A 22,344-nucleotide genomic window follows, 5' to 3' on the forward strand; every position below is an offset into this window, starting at 1 on the left:
TCTAACATCTGCCCAATCATTTTCCAATCGCATAGGACTTAGTAAGCCAATGCCCATGGTTGTATAGGTACAGGCAGTCTCTCTCTCATCTGGTTCAATGCATTTCAACCACAAGTCCACGACAAGCTGTCTTTACATTTCTGTCTTAGTTTACTGCTGACCAATGATATTATTTGATTTTGCCCTGAAGTGATTTTGTATTTCTAAACAGATGTTGTGTTTTTTATCAGTGAAAATGTTCAACTACTGCAGAAATACTCAAAATGCTGTCAATATTCACTGCAAGACCTAAGGCACTTGCTTAAAGCAGACATTTCTCAAATATTATAATCAACATACAGTTGATTATATCAACATTGTTAAATCATTATTTTCTAATTATTAAACATTTCAAAGAATTGACTATTTCACTATGACTGTCACTGTATTGTAGTTTTTTCACCTTTAGACGGTTGAAACCCCATGTGTCTGTTTTAGACAGTGCAATTATGGTCAGTTGAACACATCAAATTCTATATCAGTAGTGTTCTTTATCTATGGTCTATGGATGAAGGGACTACTTTGCCTCTCATTCTGTTGGGTTTTCAGATCCCTCTGCATTGGGTGCTTCTTTAGGTTTCAATTCAAACAACGTCATGTGTAACCACATATGCCTCAACAACAAAAGCCAACTCTACTACTTGGCGATGGAAGTATTTTTCTTTTACAACAACAAAATCCAGACCAATTGATTGATCCCAATCAAACATGGTGTTCCAAGATGGCATCGCTTGAAGAGTTGTTCTTTTCCTATTCATTGAAGAGGTGGCTGCCTCTCACCTAAAAGGCAAATTCATGCTCAATCTTTCCTGATTTTGACCTCTGCGTGTGCGTATGTTCGTGTTTGTGTGTATGTCCCTGTTCCTGGCCTTGTCCTCTGTGTGTATGTGTCTTAGCCACCCTGCAAGGGCCATCCATCTGTATATGGACGATGACGTGCTAGAGGTTGACAGCTCGGACGGTATGATCTCTGAGGCCAGCACTAAGGGCCCCAGTTCCTCTGAGGAAGACGACAGGAGCTCTGACTACGACGGAGGTGATGACTCTGACTGAGATAGGGACAGTGGCACCACAGGAGGCTGGTGGCACCTTAATTGGGGAGGACGGGCTCGTGGTAATGGCTGGAGCAGAATAGGTGGAATGGTATCAAACACATGGTTTCCATGATGCCATTCCATTTGCTCCGTTCCAGTCATCATTATGAGCCGTCCTCCCCTCAGCAGCCTGCTGTGAGTGACACCGCTGAGCAGGGCCGGTTTAATGCAGGGGCTTACAGGGACTGAAGCACCTTGGCCCAAGCCCGTAGAGGGCCCAAGAGACAAAAACATATGTATATACAGTATATATATATATATATATATATATATCACAGGAGGTTGGTGGCACCTTAATTGGGGAGGACGGGCTCGATCAATAGTTTCAAAAAAAGAACTGTGGATAAAGTTTTATCACAAGCCCATACAGGTAACTCCTAAAATAAAGTTAACATAAAGTGTCTTAAAAGGCATCAATTCTACAAGTGGACCTAAACCATGCCAGGAAAATGCACCCCACACCATAACATATACTTTGTCTTTCATTACTCAAGTATTTGCTTTATTTTGGCAGTTACTCGTATGTTTACAGTCGGGAAGGTTGCAATTTGGGCAGCAAGTGCGCCAAATATACAGCTTGTCGCATTGTGGCCATAGACATACAATCCATAGAAAGGTATTGTAAACTCTTACCCTGGCAATTTGACTGTTAGACTCATGGGTACGATAGCAATGGCTGCCAGTCCTGATTTGAATGGGAACTGCCATCTATGGATTTTATATTATACAGTGGCAAGAAAAAGTATGTGAACCCTTTGGAATGAACTGGATTTCTGCATAAATTGGTCATAAAATTTGATCTGATCTTCATCTAAGTCACAACAATAGACAAACACAGTCTGCTTAAACTAATAAGACACAAACAATTATACGTTTTCATGTCTTTATTGAACACACCGTGTAAACATTCACAGTGCAGGGTGGGAAAAGTATGTGAACCCTTGGATTTAATAACTGGTTGTCCCTCCTTTGGCAGCCATAACCTCAACCAAACGTTTTCTGTAGTTACGGATCAGACCTGCACAACGGTCAGGAGGAATTGTGGACCTTTCCTCTTTACAAAACTGTTTCAGTTTAGCAATATTCTTGGGATGTTTGGTGTGGACCGCTCTCTTGATGTCATGCCACAGCATCTCAATCGGGTTGAGGTCAGGACTCCAGAAGGCATATTTTCTTCTGTCGAAGCCATTCTGTTGGTGATTTACTTCTGTGTTTTGGGTTGTTGTCCTGTTGCATCACCCAACTTCTGTTGAGCTTCAATTGGTGGACAGATAGCCTTACATTCTCCTGCAAAATGTCTTGATAAACTTGTGAATTTATTTTTCTGGCGATGATAGCAAGCTGTCCAGGCCCTGAGGCAGCAAAGCAGCCCCAAACCATGATGCTCCCTCCACCATACTTTACCTTTGAGGTTTTGATGTTGATGTGCTGTGCCTTAGTGTTGTGTGTTCCTCCAAGGCACAATTGGCCTAGCGTCGTCTGGGTTAGGGAGGGTTTGGCCGGTAGGGATATCCTTGTCTCATTGCGCACTAGCGACTCCTGTGGCGGGCCGGGCGCAGTGCACGATGACCAGGTCGCTAGGTGTACGGTGTTTCCTCCAACACATTGGTGCGGCTGGCTTCCGGGTTGGATGCGCGCTGTGTTAAGAAGCAGTGCGGCTTGGTTGGGTTGTGTTTCGGAGGACGCACGGCTCTCGACCTTCGTCTCTCCCGAGCCCGTACGGGAGTTGTAGCGATGAGACAAGACAGTAACTACTAATAATTGGATACCACGAAATTGGGGAGAAAAAGGGGGTAAAAAATATATACAGTGATCCCTCGCCACTTCGCGGTTCACTTATCGCGGATTCGCTATTTCGCGGATTTTCATAATGCATTTTTTATTTTTTTTTGGTGCATTGTGCTCTGCATTCTGATTCGCTAAAAACTCACTCCCGCTTCTTGTATCAAAACATGCTACGAATTGTGCTATCATTTTGTCGTCTCGTGCAGTTATGTGTACGTACATAAAACAGCTTGGCAAATTTACATTAAGTTGGCCAGGAAGGAAGGAAGGACTAACGCTTGGTCGCTTAGCAACCATGGTGCGAATGGCCACTGAACTTAAGCGAGTAGCTGAGGAATGGGACCCTTTGATGAGCCGTTCATTACAGTTCTCCAACGTAATCGATGGTGGCATGTCGGTGTACAAGGATCTTTTTGCAAAGAAGAAAAAAGAGCGACAACAGCTGCCTATCACTATGCTCTTCTCCCGAACAAACACACCTGCACCGCGGGCTTCAGAAGAAGAGAACACTGCAGAGCGCAGTCAGGATGCAGCGGCCCAGTCTGAAGAGCAGTGAAACGGCCTACACGTGAGTCACTGTATTTGTATACATGTAATAGTTGCTAATTGTAAAAAAAAAAGAAGTTTTCTATTTCGCGGATTTCACTTATCGCGGGTCATTTTCGGAACGTAACCCCCGCGATAAACGAGGGATTACTGTATATAAAAAAATATATATATATATACAGTATATCCACATAATTTTCCTGCCTCATGATGCCATCTATTTTGTGAAGTGCACCAGTCCCTCCTGCAGCAAAGTACCCCCACAACATGATGCTGCCACCCCCATGCTTCACGGTTGGGATGGTGTTCTTCGGCTTGCAAGCCTCCCCCTTTTTCCTCCAAACATAATGATGGTCATTATGGCCAAACAGTTCTATTTTTGTTTCATCAGACCAGAGGACATTTCTCCAAAAAGTACGATCTTTGTTCCCATGTGCAGTTGCAAACCATAGTCTGTCTTTTTTATGGCGGTTTTGGAGCAGTGGTTTCTTCCTTGCTGAGCGGCCGTTCAGGTTATGTCAATATAGGACTTGTTTTACTGTGGATATAGATACTTTTGTACCGGTTTCCTCCAGCATCTCCCCAAGGTCCTTTGCTGTTGTTCTGGGATTGATTTGCACTTTTCGCACCAAAGTACGTTCATCTCTCGGAGACAGAACGCGTCTCCTTCTTGAGCGGTATGACGGCTGTGTGGTCCCATGGTGTTTATACTTGCGTACTATTGTTTGTACAGATGAACGTGGTACCTTCAGGCATTTGGAAATTGATCCCAAGGGTGAACCAGACTTGTGGAGGTCTACAATTTTTTTTCTGAGGTCTTGGCTGATTTCTTTTGATTTTCCCATGATGTCAAGCAAAGAGGCACTGAATTTGAAGGTAGGCCTTGAAATACATCCATAGGTACACCTCCAATTGACTGAAATGGTCAGAAGCTTCTAAAGCCATGACATCATTTTCTTGAATTTTCCAAGCTGTTTAATGGCACAGTCAACTTAGTGTATGTTAACTTCTGACCCACTGGAATTGTGATAAAGTGAATTGTAAGTGAAATAATCTGTAAACAATTGTTGGAAAAATTGCACAAAGTAGATGTCCTAACCGACTTGCCAAAACTATAGTTTGTTAACAAGAAATTTGTGGAGTGGTTGAAAAACTAATTTTACAGTTTTTCCCAATTGCTAAAACACAATTTTGCAAACTAGCCTGGTTTTATCAAAATACTTAACACAATTCACAAAACCACACACCCAAACTGAAAAATACCTCATATATCCTGCAAAATGAAGCACTGCAACCAAAACTACATATAGCATTATCAATATCAAACGTTTGCATGAAATGGCACACACTTCATTCATATTACCAGATTTTTGTCTAACCAACTACACACTGTTGGGCATAATGAAAAGCACTCTCATCTTTAGTATGCTTTGCCATAATACTAAAATAGTTCAAATTGTAGAAAATTCTTCAGATGCACAGAAATATTTGCAGATACACACACATGCTGTTGAAACATTTTATTTTTATTTTTCACCAAACAAGTCAGTGCAACATATGCACAGCAGATATATTTACATTGGACTGAACAAAAATATGCTCGCAAAAAAACAGTAAACTGAAAAAGAAAATTGCTGAAAAAATGTGCAGAAAAAATATATAGAAAAAAGAGGCAAGAAAAAAAATTAGGCAGCATCTTGCCGCACAGCTGGGTCTGGCCACAACGCCTCGTCCACATCACAGGCAATATCTTCCATTGCCAGACATCGAGGGAAGAAGTGCCTTGAGTGCCTTATCCATCCCTGAATCGCACCCACATCAATCTCATCACATGCCTCTTCCATAGCCTGCACAAGAGGCATGCGCACAAAGGGCTGCCGGTCGTATACCTTCCACCGCCATGCCGAAAAGAACTCTTCTATGGGGTTCAGAAATGGTGAGTACGGTGGGAGGTATTGCACGAGAAATGGTGGGTGGTCAGCAAACCAGTTTTGGACTGGGGCTGCACGATGAAAGCTCACTTTGTCCCATACTACAACGTACCGGGTTCTTTGATGGTCTGCATCATTCATACGCTCTGGTGGTATGAGAATGTTGTGGAGTCTGTCCAGAAATGTGAGAATATGGGCTGTGTTGTATGGTCCAAGGTTGGCATGACGGTGGAGGACACCAAGCATATTGGAGATGGCAGCGCACATTGTGATGTTCCCACCACGTTGGCCAGGAACATCTATAATGGCTCTGTGGCCAATGACGTTTCTCCCCCTTCTTCTGGTCTTTGCTAGGTTGAACCCAGCCTCATCTATAAAGATGAACTCATGTGGGATTGCATGAGCATCCATTTCCAGTACTCCCTGAAAACAAAGAACAAAAGCAGTCAATATGGTGTTATCCAGTACACTGGGAAACAATGTTGCGTGTAGTGTACTGCAGTCAATATTGTACTTACATCCACATATGCTTGTCTGACCTCTTTGTTTCTTTGAGAGTTTCTCTCAAACGGCACCTTATAAAGTTGTTTCATTCTGATTTGGTTTCGCTTGAGAATGCGAGCCACTGTGGACAGACTGACTCGTTGAATGTTGTTGAATATGGTGTTGTCTTGGATGATGTGGCTTTGAATTTCTCGTAATCTGATTTCATTATTTTCCAAAACCAAGTTTACAATGGCAGCTTCCTGTACCCCGGTGAACATTTGGGCCCTTCCTCCACCATGGTTGCGTCTCTCAGTCCTTTAGAAAAACAAAAATATAGGGCTTGGACAATGCAGCCTAAAGATATTTCCCCCACAGTAGAGTAAATTCTACAAAAAATGTGTGCAGTTAGTGTATGACATCAGCCATTCATGAAGTAAACAGGTGTCACCCAACTGATACACTATGACATGGGGTGTACTACATAGTGTGAAAGAAATGTTGGTTACATACCTGTACTCCAGTCTAAATGTCCGGATGACACAGGCGACAGTAAAACGGCTCAAGTTGGGCTGCACTCTGTCCAGCCTCTCGCATTGTCAGCCCATGGTTGATGACATGATCAACTAAGGTTGTTCTGATTTCATTTGAAAGTTGTCTTCTTTGGCCATGAACTCCTCTACCAGCTCTACCCCTACCTCTCACTCTTCCTCCCCCTCTCATTCTCACCCTCCCTCTTCCTCTTCCTCTCTTTGCAACGGCTTCCATTATTGTTTCATAGTGCTTACTTCCTGATTGAAGTGGTAACAATTAACCATTGAGGTGTTTGGCCAGGTGGCACATGTATTGGCCAATTAGCTCATGTAGTGTCATTTTGAATGGCAGTGTTTTGAAATGGCAAACATGTGACTTTATGTCAGATTGTTGTGTCTTATGCAGAGAACCGTGTGCAGTGCATTTAAAAAGTGCCATTTTGAATTGCAAAATGTGTGTAAAGCAGAAAATGTGTTTAGACTTTTGGAGACTTGAGAAGTGGTTTTGCTCTCTGTGTGTCAGTTTAAATAATTGTGCTGTGCATGTCATTTTAGTGTGTAACTGTAATGACACCAACATAAGTGTATGTAAACTTCCGACTTCAGCTGTATACACTGACTGTACAAAACATGCTCTTTCCATGACAGACTGACCAGGTGAATCCAGGTGACCTGTGATTACTTAATCCAGCCCTGCCTCTGAGCATGGCAGCCAGGACGACATAACAGCGGGGATCAGGAGAAGAGAACATGAGGGGAATGCCTTTACAGTATTGTATCTCAAGCAGTGTTTGAAGAAGAGTTTGAAAAGTCTAGAACAAGAATACATCAGAATCCTATTGGATGTAGATGATGATGAAGTTTTAGAGGTGAAATAGGAAGCACCAGGCAGCATAGCAGACTAGTATGGCCCAAAGCAGGACAGAGGGAGAGGGACAGAACACTGCTACCTGAATGAGTTGAGAGGAGCTGCAGAAAGAAAAAACTGGGATCTCACTTAACAAAAGGGAATGTATTACATCAAGAATGTTGGACTGATTTTAATAGTGTTCCGTTTATATGAAAAATAACAAGTATTGCAGTTTTACAACGAAGATGATCTATCCTCAGTGCCCGCCGGGGTGCGTGGGAGTTGAAGAGTCGCATGCGGTCAGATCTGAAAACCCTTTGATTCCAAAAATCTCCTTGAGACTTTTTATTTTATTAATGGAGGATGCATCCTACTGACATTTTACCGTACCACTTTTTTACAGAATTTTTGTTGTTTTGTACAACTGAGAAATGTGTTTTTTGTCTCTGCATTTTAGGCACGCAAGAAGTATTTTTTCCTGTCGTTTAAAAAAATCCAAGTTAATGTTACTGTTTGATTTATAATAAAATTCCTTTTACTGAATTATTGCTGCTCTTGAAGCTTGATGATGCGTCTCTGCTGAAATCTGAGCCTCAGCAACTATATCTGTTAAACTGATGATTGCTGACATCACATACATAGTAGCTAAACAAATAGCATGTTTTATTGCATCTATTATGCATCGTTATCTATCATTTGTTGTCTCTAGTGGTCTATCAACTGATGGATGTGCCCTTAGCAGTAACTGTTGCCTGATTGCAATGCATTGTTTGAGCTGTATTCATGAAGTATGCTTGTCCATGCGTCTGCAAGTTGCGTTTGTGTGTGCTCATTTTTCTTGAATGAGATCGTGTGTGTGTGTGTGTGTGTGTGTGTGTGTGTGTGTGCAGTGATCAAAGTCTATCCACTCTGGTGCGGCTTTGGTTACTGACTGACATAGCAGGGAGAGGAGGGAGGGATTTGGGGGATAATACTCTAGAAGGGAGTCTAACGATCCAAGATAATTGGATCTGTTACATTCTGTAGTTAAGAATGACAGCTCTGTTGAATGAAAGGTTGCACTGGTGTAATCTGGGCTCTCTCCAGCATCACCAGGCTTCAGGTGATTATCCACTCAAAGCTAGGTCCACTCCTAATTTCATCACTTAATCTTCTCTGGAGGTTGGGAATAAACAGGTTATCTCCTCAAAAAGTCTTGGAGAAAAAAATGATGGAAGAATGGCACCGAAGTGGATGGCTGCCGTTTTATGGCCTCCTAACCAATATTTAGTGTGTTTTTTCGAATTTTTTGTAACTTATTTTGTACATAATGTTGATGCTACCGTCTCTTATGACCGACAAGAGCTTCTGGATATCAGAATAGTGATTACTCACCTCAAACTGGACAAAGATAATATACAGTTGGCTGAGTTTTCCGTGCATCGGCAGGACAGAACAGTTACGTCCGGTAAGACGAGGGGTGGGGGTGTGTGTCTATTTGTCAATAACAGCTGGTGCGCAATGTCTAATATTAAGGTACGCGATGTCTAATATTAAGGTAGTCTCGAGGTATTGCTCGCCTGAGGTAGAGTACCTCATGATAAGTTGTAGATCACACTATCTACCAAGAGAGTTTTAATCTATATTTTTCATTGATGTTTATTTACCACCACAAACCGACGCTGGCACTAAGACCGCACTCAACGAGTTGTGGAAGGCCATAAGCAAGCAAGAAAAAATTATCATCCAGAAGAGGCGCTCCTAGTGGCTGGGGACTTTAATGCAGGCAAACTCAAATCTGTTTTACCTAATTTCTACCAGCATGTCACATTTGCAACCAGAGGAAAAAACTTTAGACCACCTTTTCTCCACACAGACGCGTACAAAGCTCTCCCTCGCCTTCCAATTCTATCCTCCTGATTCCTGCTTACAAGCAAAAACTAAAGCAGGAATACCAGTGACTCGCTCAATACGGAAGTGGTCAGATGACGCGGATGCAACGCTACAGGACTGTTTTGCTAGCACAGACTGGAATATGTTCTAGGATTCATCCAATGGCATTGAGGAGTATACCACCTCAGTCACCAGCTTCATCAATAAGTGCATCGACGACATCGTCCCCACAGTGACCGTACGTACATACCCCAACCAGAAGCCATGGATTACATCTGCACCGAGCTAATAAAGGCTTATAAAGGCTTATAAGAAATCCACCTATGCCCTCAGACAAACCATCAAACAGGCAAAGCGTCAATACAGGACTAAGATTGAATCCTACTACACCGGTTCTGACACTCGTCGGATGTGGCAGGGCTTGCAAACTATTACGGACTACAAAGGGAAACCCAGCCGCGAGCTGCCCAGTGACGCGAGCCTACCAGACGAGCTAAATATCTTTAATGCTCGCTTTGAGGCAAGCAACACTGAAGCATGCATGAGAGCACCAGCTGTTCCGGACATCTGTGTGATCACGCTCTCCGTAGCCGATGTGAGCAAGACCTTTAAACAGGTCAACATTCACAAGGACGCGGGTACAGACGGATTACCAGGACGTGTACTCAGAGCATGCGTGAACCAACAGGCAAGTGTCTTCACTGACATTTTCAACCTCTCCCTGACCGAGTCTGTAATACCTACATGTTTCAAGCAGACCTCACATCAACACCATCATCCCGGAAACCCTAGACCCACTCCAATTCGCATACCGCCCCAAAAGATCCACAGATGACGCAATCTCAATCGCACTCCACAATACCCTTACCCACCTGGACAAAAGGAACACCTATGTGACTACAGCTCAGTGTTCAACACCATAGTGCCCTCAAAACTCATCACTAAGCTAAGGACCCTGGTACTAAACACCTCCCTCTGCAACTGGATCCTGTACTTTCTGACGGGCCTCCCCCAGGTGGTAAGGGTAGGCAACAACACATCTGCCACGCTGATCCTCAACACGGGGACCCCTCAGGGGTGCGTGCTTAGTCCCCTCCTGTACTCCCTGTTCACCCACGACTGCGTGGCCAGGCACGACTCCAACACCATCATTAAGTTTGCTGACGACACAACGGTGGTAGGCCTGATAGGCCTGATCACCGACAACGATGAGCCTATAGGGAAGAGGTCAGAGACCTGGCAGTGTGGTGCCATGACAACAACCTCTCCCTCGAGAGTTTCAAGTTCCTTGGTGTCCACATCACCAACAAACTATCATGGTCCAAACACACCAAGAAAGTTGTAAAGATGGCACAACAATGCCTTTTAACCCTCAGGAGACTGAACAGATTTGGCATGGGTCCCCAGATCCTCAAAGTTCTACAGCTGCACCATCGAGAGCATCCTGACCGGTTGCATCACCGCCTGGTATGGCAACTGCTCGGCATCTGACCTTAAGGCGCTACAGAGGGTAGTGTGTACGGCCCAGTACATCACTGGGGTCAAGCTTCCTGCCATCCAGGACCTATATACTAGGCAGTGTCAGATGAAGGCCCCAAAAATTGTCAAAGACTCCAGTCACCTAAGTCATAGACTGTTCTCTCTGCTACCGCATGGCAAGCGGTACCGGAGTGCCAAGTCTAGGTCCAAAAGGTTCATTAACAGCTTCCCCAAGCCATAAGACTGCTGAACAATTAATCAAATGGCCACCCAGAATATTTGTTTTTACACTGCTGCTACTCGCTGTTTATTATCTATGCATAGTCACTTTATCCTTACCTACATGTACTTACCTCGACTAACCTGTACCCACACACATTGACTCGGTACCGGTACCCCCAGTATATAGCCTCATTATTGATATTATTATAATTTTTTAAACTTTAGTTTATTTAGTAAGTATTTTCTTAACTATTTTCTTAACTGCATTGTTGGTTAAGGGCGTATAAGTAAGCATTTCACAGTAAGGTCTACACCTGTTGTATTAGGCACATGTGACTGTCACGACTGTCGTCGGAAGAAGGTGAAGACCAAAACGCAGCGTGGTAAGTGTTCGTCATGTTTAATAGAAACTGAACACTAAAAAGCAAAAACAACAAAGTGACAACCGAAACAGCTCCGTTAGGTGCAACACACACTAAACAGAAATGAATCACCCACAACACAAAATGGGAAAACAGGCTACCTAAGTATGGCTCCCAATCAGAGACAACGATAGACAGCTGCCTCTGATTGGGAACCACACCAGGCCAAACACATAGAAAACCAACAACATAGAAAAAAGAACATAGACTGCCCACCCATGTCACACCCTGGCCTAACCAAAATAGAGAATAAACAACCTCTCTATAGCCAGGGCGTGACAGTGACAAATAACATTTGGTTTGAACTTGGGTCAAAAGACTATTCAATGATTATGATGGATTGATTCAATGTCATGGTATGATTACTGCAATTTTCTGTTACAACGATTATTATTATGTCAAACAATACATTGTTTGGGCAACACTACTTGTCTTTGTCTTGTAATAACCGAGTAACTACTTTGATATGTCAAACATTTTATTGCGCAGATAAACATAGAAACGAGATAAGCTTTTGGCTGTCATATCAGTTACTATGTAATTACATAAATACAAGATAAGTCTAACTTTATGGTAGCTGTTAAACTTAATGGGATTTTGGTCAATATTTCTGTTGAAGTGTATAAGAATGTAAACCTAGATTTGGGATTAAGATCTGTCTGTGTCCTGAATCCTTTATTCCTCCTTCACACCTACTGAACTACACAAGAGATGACAAGCATAACACGGCTTGGTTAAAATAAATGAAAGGAATGTTGGTAGGCCTAAGCCTTTCCCTTGGAGCTGAAAGCTGGACAGACAAACAAACAGTCATCCTCTCATCATCTCATTCCACACCCAATGATGGGTTGTACCAGGCACAGACAGTGACTAGGAGGTAAACCTCAGCATTTCGTAAAAACATCACCCTATTGGTGCACTTTGTCCCAGCCCCAGGTCCTCACAAATGGGCTGGTCTGGGCATGTAGCAACAGCAGCAACAATACACGCTTCACCATGGGAATGTGACTTGAAGGCTGAAGACTTGACTGGCGACTTACAGCGTCCCCTGGCAAGACTGTGCAATCTATCTACGTTATGCTGAGAAGTAAAATAATGAGTAATAATGAGGAAAATAGTCAAGGGGAGAGGCAACTGTAACGCTCAAAGAGTGAATGGGTGTGGAGTCAGGCGCAGAGAGCAGAGGATACGGGGAAAAACACGCCTTAATGTCCAACCAAAAAAGGTACAAAAGGTAACGCCGAACATAGGCGTAATACACTCCACCTAAGTACACTCTGGTATCAAACCGGACAGCGGAAAACCCACATAAATAAAGAACACCTCTCACAATACAGAAACAAGCCCGCACAAACACAAGCGGGCTAATCGAACTTAAATAACAACCACCCCAAAACCCCAACAAGGAACAGGTGAAAACTATTAGACAAAACCAAACGAAAAGGGAAAAAGGGATCGGTGGCAGCTAGTAGACCGGTGACGACGACCTCCGAGCCACCCGGAAAGGAAGGGGAGCCCCTTCGGTGATATTCGTGACAGCAACAATACAATGAGTGCACAAAACATTAGACATGACATAGACTGACCAGGTGAAAGCTATGATCCCTTATTGATGTCACTTGTTAAATCCACTTTAATCAGTGTAGATGAAGGGGAGGAGACCGGTTAAAGACGGATTTTTAAGCCTTGAGACAATTGAGACATGGATTGTGTATGTCTGCCAATTCATAGGGTAAATGGGCAAGGCAAAAGATTTAAGTGCGTTTGAACGGGGTATGGTAATAGGCGCACTGGTTTGATTGTGTCAAAAACTGCAGCGCTGCTGGGTTTTTCACGCTCAACAGTTTCCCATATGTACATAGCCCATCTATAATTTAGCCCAAACAACTACCGCTTCCCCTACTGTATTTATTTATTTATTTTGCTCATTTGCACCCCATTATTTCTATTTCTACTTTGCACATTCTTCCACTGCAAATCTACCATTCCAGTGTTTTACTTGCTATATTTTATTTACCTCGCAACCATGGCCTTTTTTTGCCTTTACCTCCCTTATCTCACCTCATTTGCTCACATTGTATATAGACTTATTTTTCTACTGTATGTTTTGTTTATTCCATGTGTAACTCTGTGTTGTTGTATGTGTCAAATTGCTATGCTTTATCTTGGCCAGGTCGCAGTTGCAAATGAGAACTTGTTCTCAACTAGCCTACCTGGTTAAATAAAGGTGAAATAAAAAAATATATTAAAAAAATGTGTATCAAGAATGGTCCACCACCCAATGGACATCCAGCCAATTTGACACAACTGTGGGAAGCATTGGAGTCAACTTGGGCAGGCATCCCTGTGGAACGCTTTCGACACCTTGTAGAGTCCATGCTCCGACGAATTGAGGCTGTTCTGAGGGCAACTCAATATTATGAAGGTGTTCTTAATGTTATGTTCCTGGGTGTATTGTCCACAGTATGATTTCTGTACAGATGATTTTTGAGTCTGCCATCCATTGCTTTGACAATTTTGACAGCTACACTCATGTTTGTATGTATAACTCTCAGATTTCTGTACACATGAAGAGATAATATCCTTTACCAAAAGATGAGAGGAGGGCCATGGTACTTTACATCACAGCACTGCACATCTACATACACCTGGATAATCAGAGGCACAGTCTGTTCGTTGGACCTTGTAGCTAAACCCCTTTTATTAGTTTCCCACATGTTGACATCTGAAGAATCAGCCCTCTGTTCACCGTGCCCCCATGGAGACAGTGAGAAGTGAGGGTCCATTCATTCTCACTGGGAAGGTAGAACTGAAATGCACACTACTGTACCAAACAGAGGCCTCTCTAAGAATACACATTACACAAACACAAAGCAGCACTGTTGGAAACACACTCAGGTAATACCCAGAATCCTTCACGTTTGCAACTAAAAGGACATCCTTGAAATTCTGTCCATGTAGAAATCTGATTATGGGATGTAATTCTCTTGTCGGTGTAGGAAGTGCATGCCCCTGGGATTGATACTTGTTCACTACAGATGTAATGGTATCAGAATTAAATGAAGACATAACTTCAAAGGGCTCTCTAACGTAGGCGTACACAGGGGTAAACTGGTAGTGCTGGACAAATAAATAAATGTCTCACCCATTAAGGATAATTACAAAGTTAAAGACTAGGGCTCTGGGACAGGGGTATTGTACTCTAGGAATAGCTGGCCGCTCCCACAGGGTAGCCAGAAGTTTACAGAGAAGGCTGATAAGAGAGGAGGATTAGACACACAAGGTCACATAAGGTGATGAGTGGCATTGAAAAAGGTTTAGGAGTGAAAACATTTAATTGTCATATCCAATGCTTTCAAAAGGGTGATGTTGCTACTAAAAAGACATAACGACAAGCATATTGCCAATGTAAAAATCATGAAGGCCTACTCAGGTAAGTGCAAAAGATGATGAGATTATTATTTTGCCAGCTCAAGATGCTCATCCTCATTCTTGGCAGTACTACAGAAGTGCAGTACTCGACGAACCATCAAACAGGCAAAGCATCAATACAGGACTAAGATCGAATCGTACTACACCGGCTCTGACGCTCGTCGGATGTAGCAGGGCTTGCAAACCATTACAGACTACAAAGGGAAGCACAGCCGAGAGCTGTCCAGTGACACGAGCCTACCAGACGAGCTAAAATACTTCTATGCTTGTTTCGAGGCAAATAACACTGAAACATGCATGAGAGCACCAGGTGTTCCATGAAGACTGTGTAATCACGCTCTCCGCAGCCGATGTGAGTAAGACCATTAAACAGGTCAACATTCGCCAGGCCGGAGGGCCAGACGGATTACAAGGACGTGTACTGCGAGCATGCTCTGACCAACTGGCAAGTGTCTTCACTGACATTTTCAAACTCTCCCTGTCCGAGTCTGTAATACAACATGTTTAATCAGACCACCATAATGCCTGTGCCCTAGAAGGTAACCTGCCTAAATGACTATTGGTCCGTAGCACTCACGTCTGTAGCCATGAAGTGCTTTGAAAGGCTGGTCATGGCTCACATCAACACCATTATCCCAGAAACCCTAGACCCACTCCAATTTCCATAGCGCCCCAACAGATCCACAGATGATGCAATCTCTATTGCACCCCACACTGCCCTTTCCCACCTGGACAAAAGGAACACCTATGTGAGAATGCTATTCATTGACTACAGCACAGCGTTTAACACCATAGTGCCCTCAAAGCTCATCAATAAGCTAAGGACCCTGGGACTAAACACCTCCCTCTGCAACTGGATCCTGGACTTCCTGACTGGCCGCCCCCAGGTGTTAAGGGTAGGTAACAACACATCCTCCACGCTGATCCTCAACACAGGGGCCCCTCAGGGGTGTGTGCTCAGTCCCCTCCTGTACTCCCTGTTCACTCATGACTGCACGGCCAGGCACAACTCCAACACCATCATTAAGTTTGCCGACAACACAACAGCCTGATCACACAACGAGACAGGTTATAGGGAGGAGGTCAGAGACCTGGCCGTGTGGTGCCAGGACAACAACCTCTCCCTCAACGTGAGCAAGACAAAGGAGATGATTGTGGACTACAGGAAAAAGAGCACCGAGCACACCCCCATTCTCATTGACGGGGCTGCAGTGGAGCAGGTTGAGAGCTTCAAGTTCCTTGGTGTCCATATCACCAACAAACTAACATGGTCCAAGCACACCAAGACAGTTGTGAAGAGGGCCCTACAAAACCTATTCCCTCTTAGGAGACTGAAAAGATTTGGCATGGGTCCTCAGATCCTCAAAAGGTTCTACAGCTGCACCATCGAGAGCATCTTGACGTTGCATCACTGCTTGTTATGGCAACTGCTCAGCCTCCGACCGCAAGGCACTACAGAGGGTAGTGCGAACGGCCCAGTACATCACTGGGGCCAAGCTTCCTGCCATCCAGGACCTCTATACCAGGCGGTGTCAGAGGAAGGCCCTAAAAATTGTCAAAGACTCCAGCCACCCTTGTCATAGACTGTTCTCTCTGCTACCGCATGGCAAGTGGTACCGGAGCGCCAAGTCTAGGTCCAAGAGGCTTCTAAACAGTTCTACCCCCAAGCCATAAGACTCCTGAACACCTAATCAAATGGCTACCCAGACTATTTGCCCCCCTCTTTTACACCACTGCTGCTACCTACATGTACATATTACCTCAACTAACCGGTGCTCCCGCACATTGACTCTGTACCGGTACCCCCCTGTATGTGGTCTCGCTACTGTTATTTTACTGCTCCTCTTTAATTACTTTTATTTCTTATTCTTATCCATATTAACTGCATTGTTGGTTAGGGGCTCGTAAGTAAGCATTTCACTGTACACCTGCTGTATTCGGCACATGATACTAATAACATTTTATTTGATTTAATTTTATTGAATGTAAAATACGCACCAGGAATATGTGATGCCAGGCCAACGATGGTTAATAAATAAAGATACTTCACTCAGGCCGTTTACCATTGAAAAAAATTGTCAGTTTTGTTCTACTTGTCTACCTGTCTCCCATAGACAGTAATGCCTGGTCTACGTAGTTTATTGACTTCCACTTAACCAGAAAATAACCGGCGGAAGAAACTGCGTGTGGGGTGACTCGCTTCCTTTCCCCTCTTTGGTCAGGGCGAGGAGTGTCAGCAATACTTCCTGAAACACCTGTTTGTCAGGTAGTGCACACTGGGTAGGCACAGCGGAGAAACTGAGTCACACAAAAAAATGGACGACGAGTATCCGAAACGCAAAATTTGACTAGACTTGACAATTTATTCTAACTTTTTCTAAAGCCTTACATCATTCTACTAAAATGGTTTGGCATCAACACAGGATTATACGTTTGAACATTGTCGTGTTGCTGTATTTAATGGTTTGTTTTGGTGAGTACAACCCTCTCATTTGTCAAGCTCGTTTTCAATCTCACAGATCAACTAATTTGCGACACTAGACTACCTTTACATATGAAATACAAGCATTTGGATTGTGGGTGTTTTTATAGAATCCTGATTTTGTACCTTGTATAATTGTCTAGGCCTACTTTTAAAAAAAGCTTACATACCAATTCCTTATGAATTATTGTTAGAATTATTATAATAAGCCACATGTTTGCCTTCATAGTTAACATGATATATTACTATGTATTTATACAACCAACAACATTTTCAATAGGCTACTATTTATCCATTTGTGAATAGCCACAAATAATTATACTGCATGTTCTCAACAAACCAAATTGCGCCTGAGGCTAGGTTCCTTACATCAGGAATGCAGTATCCTGTCATGTGAAATTCATAAGACTCATGGCTTTGAATTGCTTCGTCTTTTTCCCTTGTTTTCAACTTCACTCGCGTTTTGTTATTGAGTTTAAAGTACCCTGCGTCCAATTCCAAGCAGCCATTATCTAGAACTGAGAATATGACTCTTGGGTGAGGTCTACTGACATTGAACAGATTTATATAACTACTGGTTCGACAGTAGGAGGAGTCATTTCCTATATGTTTGAGACGTACGGGGATACATGCAACTGGCTCAAAGGGTTGCCAACTTTCTCATCAACAATTAGAATGTCAACCGCTATCAAGCATCTACTGCTCTTCAGCTTGAAATACTTTTTTCAACATGATTGCTACCTTGGTTATGAGATTAGCTTGTTCATTCTCGGTCCACTTTACTCCAAGGTGTTTTGAAATAGAGCAGGATATCTGCATACCCTATTAACCCTCTGATTCTGCTCTGTATGGTGTATTTTAGATCACTCAAATATTTGTAGTTCACAGTACTTGGACTATCTCTTTGTCCTTAGAGAGAGAGTTATTTTTTTCCCTTTTTTTAACATTCCTTTGAATGTCTCCTTCACTTGTCCAAGGTAGAATAATTATAATGTACTGTTGAAATCTGAATCTCTGAACCACGTACAGACCTACAGTATGCTGTATGTTAAATGATACGTTTGCATTTTCCTGTTTGGGTTGGAGTTCACATGGAAAATACAATATTGAATCTATGGGGGTGGGCCTGTTTTGAAATATAACACACATTATGTAAATGTTTTGTATTTTTTTTGCATTGCACAATGTCTGCATTGGCAACTCTCATCACAAGGAATACGACTACTACTGTAGGCTGTGTCGTTATTGCCATGTTTGCTGAAAGTTGATGGAAAGATCAACAGCTGTTGTTGTTTGCCTGCCAATCCAGGAATTGGTAAAGAATCACTATTACTAGGACACTATTACTGCTACAACTAGTCTTCTAGTAGTCTTGTTGTCAGATGGTGCCAAGAAAACAATGTTTCCCATGGAAAATGCATTAGATTGTGTTTTTTCAATTAATGTCAGGCAGTGTACAGAAGGTTTGATGTTGCCATCTGGATACTGGGTTAATACTGGGTCAACAATGTGGGCCTTTGGGGTTACCTTTGACCTTTGACATTATACACAATTGTCAAATGAGAACTTTAGCTTTATTCTGTTTATTTGTGTTTGGTTTATGTGAACTACCTCGCTCCGAAATTATTAATCTTTTGACTTCTACAATGTATTTTGTTCCCAACTGGATTTCACTTAAAATTCTGTGCAATCGTCTGCCCTTCCTCCTCCTTAATCTATCTTCCTCATCTGACCACCTCCCTGCCCTGCTGTCTCTCTCAGTGCTGTGCCCTGTGTCAGCCATGACAGTGAGCTCCCCTGCAGAGGTCCATTCTGTGAAGGGCGACGCCGTCACCCTGACTTGCACCTTCACCTCTACCAGCCGAGCCACCAGCCGTATGTCAGTGGACTGGTCCTACAGGCCCCAGACCGGAGGCCCTCCGCAGGCAGTAAGTACGCACCATAGAAAATGAATCAGTATATTGAGTTGATTTGTTAATAAAGCACACATTGAATGAAGAATTCTTGTGCTTTTATGTCCTGGCATGGGTACACTCAATATGGCTGCCGATACGTTGACTTTAATTGTGCCATCCGTTCTAGTAATTCTATTTCTCTGAAACCCTTAACCCCTGGGAATATAACTCAGAAACCCCAGGCAGTTAGGGGCAGGAATCAGGATCACTCTTCCACATCTTGGTGATGTGGTAAATGTATGTTAAATGTATGCCTCGAGCTGGAAGTTGCGAGTCAGAGCTCTGACACCAAAGTTCCCCTAGATCCAATTTCCTTGTCCATACTCAGAGCGGCTGACCGCGTACATTTTTAATTCCATTTGGAGGGGCCGATAACGTATACGCTATGTAGTTGTTGGGATATCATATCCTATAGGAGCTCTCAGCGCTAAGTGATGGCTAATGTGCTGTGGCTCCCTTGATGGGGTGATAGAAGCTGTTGGTTTAGTCATTAAGATGTAGTAGTCAGGCCTACTGCTGTGTCAGTTTTTGCAGATAGAGTGGGTTCTTACCGGGAATCCAACAACATCCTTGGTTTCATTTCTTTATTTACTTGAAACAAGTTTGTTCTGTGCAACTATAGACGGAGAGTGAAATGTGTAGAACATTTCGCCGCATTCCCCATAGAGCTAGCCAACACAACAGAGCTAGAGAGTGAATTTGTCTCTCATGGCACATTTGTTTCCATCCAATTTCATTAGTGGATTCGGACACTTTTATTGCCACAATCGTATATCAAAAGGCACTGTGAATAAGCATTTGAAAAAAACTCTATCAGAAATATAATTTACCAGCCAAGGCTTGAGAACTATGAATTGGTGGTGTGCTTCAGTCTCCCTGCATAATTATCAATATCTTGATGAGAATTCATTTCCAGGACTGAAAAGGCAGCTCTAGCAACGGACAGCGATGGAGGACTTGTGATTCAGTTCCTCTGAATGAACAACTCCAGTCAATCAATGTCTTGTATAAGACATGATCAAATCAATTCAATATTCATTTAAATGCAATTGCCCATGATCCATCAGGTTTTTATTTGTTACGGTAACCACAAAGCTTTTAACCACAGGCCCTAACATTGCACCCTGAGTGCCGGTTTCCCGGACCCAGATTATTCCAGGCTTGAAAATCATTCTCAATGGAGAATTTCCATTGAAAGTGAGTTTTAGTCCACGACTACCTTTAATCTGGGTCCGGCTCTGAATGTTTCAGAGGCACTTGGCTGTGTATAATCTCCATGTGGCTAGGTGTAACCTGTCTGGTTGACTGAGTGCAGTGATTAGATTTAGTATGCTGTCTGTATCAGCCCTCTCAGCTCTATGGCTGTCTGAACTGAAGTGCCTCCTGGAGAGCCCAGCCCATATAGAGCTATAAAACAATATAACTGTTGAGCACCATTGATTGTTAACAGGCCTGCCGTGTGTTTGTCTTTGTGTATATTTTCCTGTGCTGTTTATTCCCTATGTGTAGTTTGTTTTCTTCAATGTGTCTCTTTGACACTTCTTATTGTCTATTTGTCTGTGGATTACTGTCTGATGAGTAAAACCCTATTTTAGCTTCAACTTTATTCAAAGTTTATTCTACACCCCTCCCTACTTTTCGAAAACACGGTGATGGTTATGTGATTGATGCAGTGTTTCTGTTGTCTGTGTCTTGTAAAGTGGCTCTGTAGTTGCTAAGGTCTAAGTAACACTAAGTAACACTGTCCTGCCCAGAGCCGTCACAATCTCTCCTCTTCTCTTTGTTCCCCAGTTCTTCCACTTCTCCTCTCTGGCGTTCCCTCCGCAGGACGGCCAGTTTAACGGGCGCGTGAAGTGGCTGGGCAGCCCGGCCCGGGGCGACGCCTCCATCCAGCTCCTCAACGCCTCCCTCAGCGACAACGGCACCTACACCTGCTCAGTCAGGAACCCCCCTGACGTTCACGGATCCCCCACCTCACAGACCGTCCTCACCGTGACGCCCAAAGGTGAGGCAATTACTTAAAAAATGTATGTTTAGGGCAATGCATTGATGTCAATGGGACGTTTGAGCACATTTTCCAGTAAGAAAATGTGCATCTCAAGTCAGGATTTGGCCCTTAATTGAGAGGCAGAAGTTTAGGATTTGTTAGTAAAGGTGATTGTGGGTTCACACTATTGACCTTGGGAATGATGATGTGTAGAACATGGCTTTATGGGAATTGTGGCACTGGGGGCAGTAAAACCTACTACCTCGTGTTCAATACTGGTATGGTTGGGCGCATATTTATTGGTGCCTTTTTAAAGACTTCTACAGTAGATTTAGGTACGTATGTGCTATGGATTGAGTCATATTTTCCACAAAGCTTAAACCATCCCTCTTTAAGAAGCTTTTACAGGTTTATTTAAGCAGTTGTATGCGAGAGGGCGCGCTAAACAACCTTTTTAGCACGGCTGTGCTGCGGTCATAGGTAACGAGGCGGATCTCGTACCTAAAGAGATCATAAAATCGTTAGCGTCTCCACTTTGCGCTGACACTGAGTGTGTATGTGGTTATGATGAACCCTCTCCTCTCCACAGTGCCCACGGTTCGTTTCTCGGACGTGGCGGTGCTTCTAGCCTTCATCCTGCTTCCTTCTGCCATCATCACGCTGGTTCTGCTAGGTCGCATGTGCTGCCCTCCGAGGGACAAGAGACAGGCCCAGGGCTACCACTCCCCTATTGAGGTCACACCCGAGTGAGTGGATTTACTCCTCAATCAGTGCACCAGTTCTTCAGGACATCCTAGACATATGGTTTTAAAGAAGTGATATGGTTTCTGGTGAAGGGAGCCCCCAACCCTGACTTGTTGAATGGACATTATTGCTTTTTCTCAATGAATCTTTCCTTGATTCCTTGCGTCTTCTCTCCTCCATCTCAAAATGCATTGGAGAAGAGGGTCCAAGGGGAGGGGCAGTGGACCTTCTTCAATAAGATTGAGAAGGAGCTGAGCAGAGAGGATGCGAGGAATCAAGGAAATATTCATTGAAAAATGGACTTTTGCCAATATAGCAAATTGCTAATGCTGACCGTTTTGTGATTTGACCAATTTGAACTCTATCATCTTTTTGACAGAGATGAGCCTGGCTTCAAGCAGATCAACCGCAAGGAGAAAAACATGACATGCTGTGACCTATATTTGCGGGTATGGCCTTTTTTTTTTTTTTTGCTCATGAATTACTTA

At 43.3% G+C, this 22,344-nt stretch overlaps 1 protein-coding gene across 1 annotated transcript in view; it reads left to right on the plus strand.

Annotated features, from left to right (window-relative positions):
* LOC139549748 (uncharacterized) overlaps window positions 1–22,344 on the plus strand; it is a 48,205-nt gene that overhangs the window by 24,752 nt on the left and 1,109 nt on the right. The window contains exons 5-9 of the mRNA XM_071360482.1: window positions 936–1,075; window positions 18,932–19,098; window positions 20,917–21,130; window positions 21,702–21,858; window positions 22,236–22,305. Coding sequence (XP_071216583.1) covers window positions 936–1,075; window positions 18,932–19,098; window positions 20,917–21,130; window positions 21,702–21,858; window positions 22,236–22,305 — 748 coding nt within the window. The remainder of the gene's footprint in view (window positions 1–935; window positions 1,076–18,931; window positions 19,099–20,916; window positions 21,131–21,701; window positions 21,859–22,235; window positions 22,306–22,344) is intronic.

The sequence above is a fragment of the Salvelinus alpinus genome, chromosome 22, assembly GCF_045679555.1.
Source record: "Salvelinus alpinus chromosome 22, SLU_Salpinus.1, whole genome shotgun sequence".
NCBI lineage: Eukaryota > Metazoa > Chordata > Actinopteri > Salmoniformes > Salmonidae > Salvelinus > Salvelinus alpinus.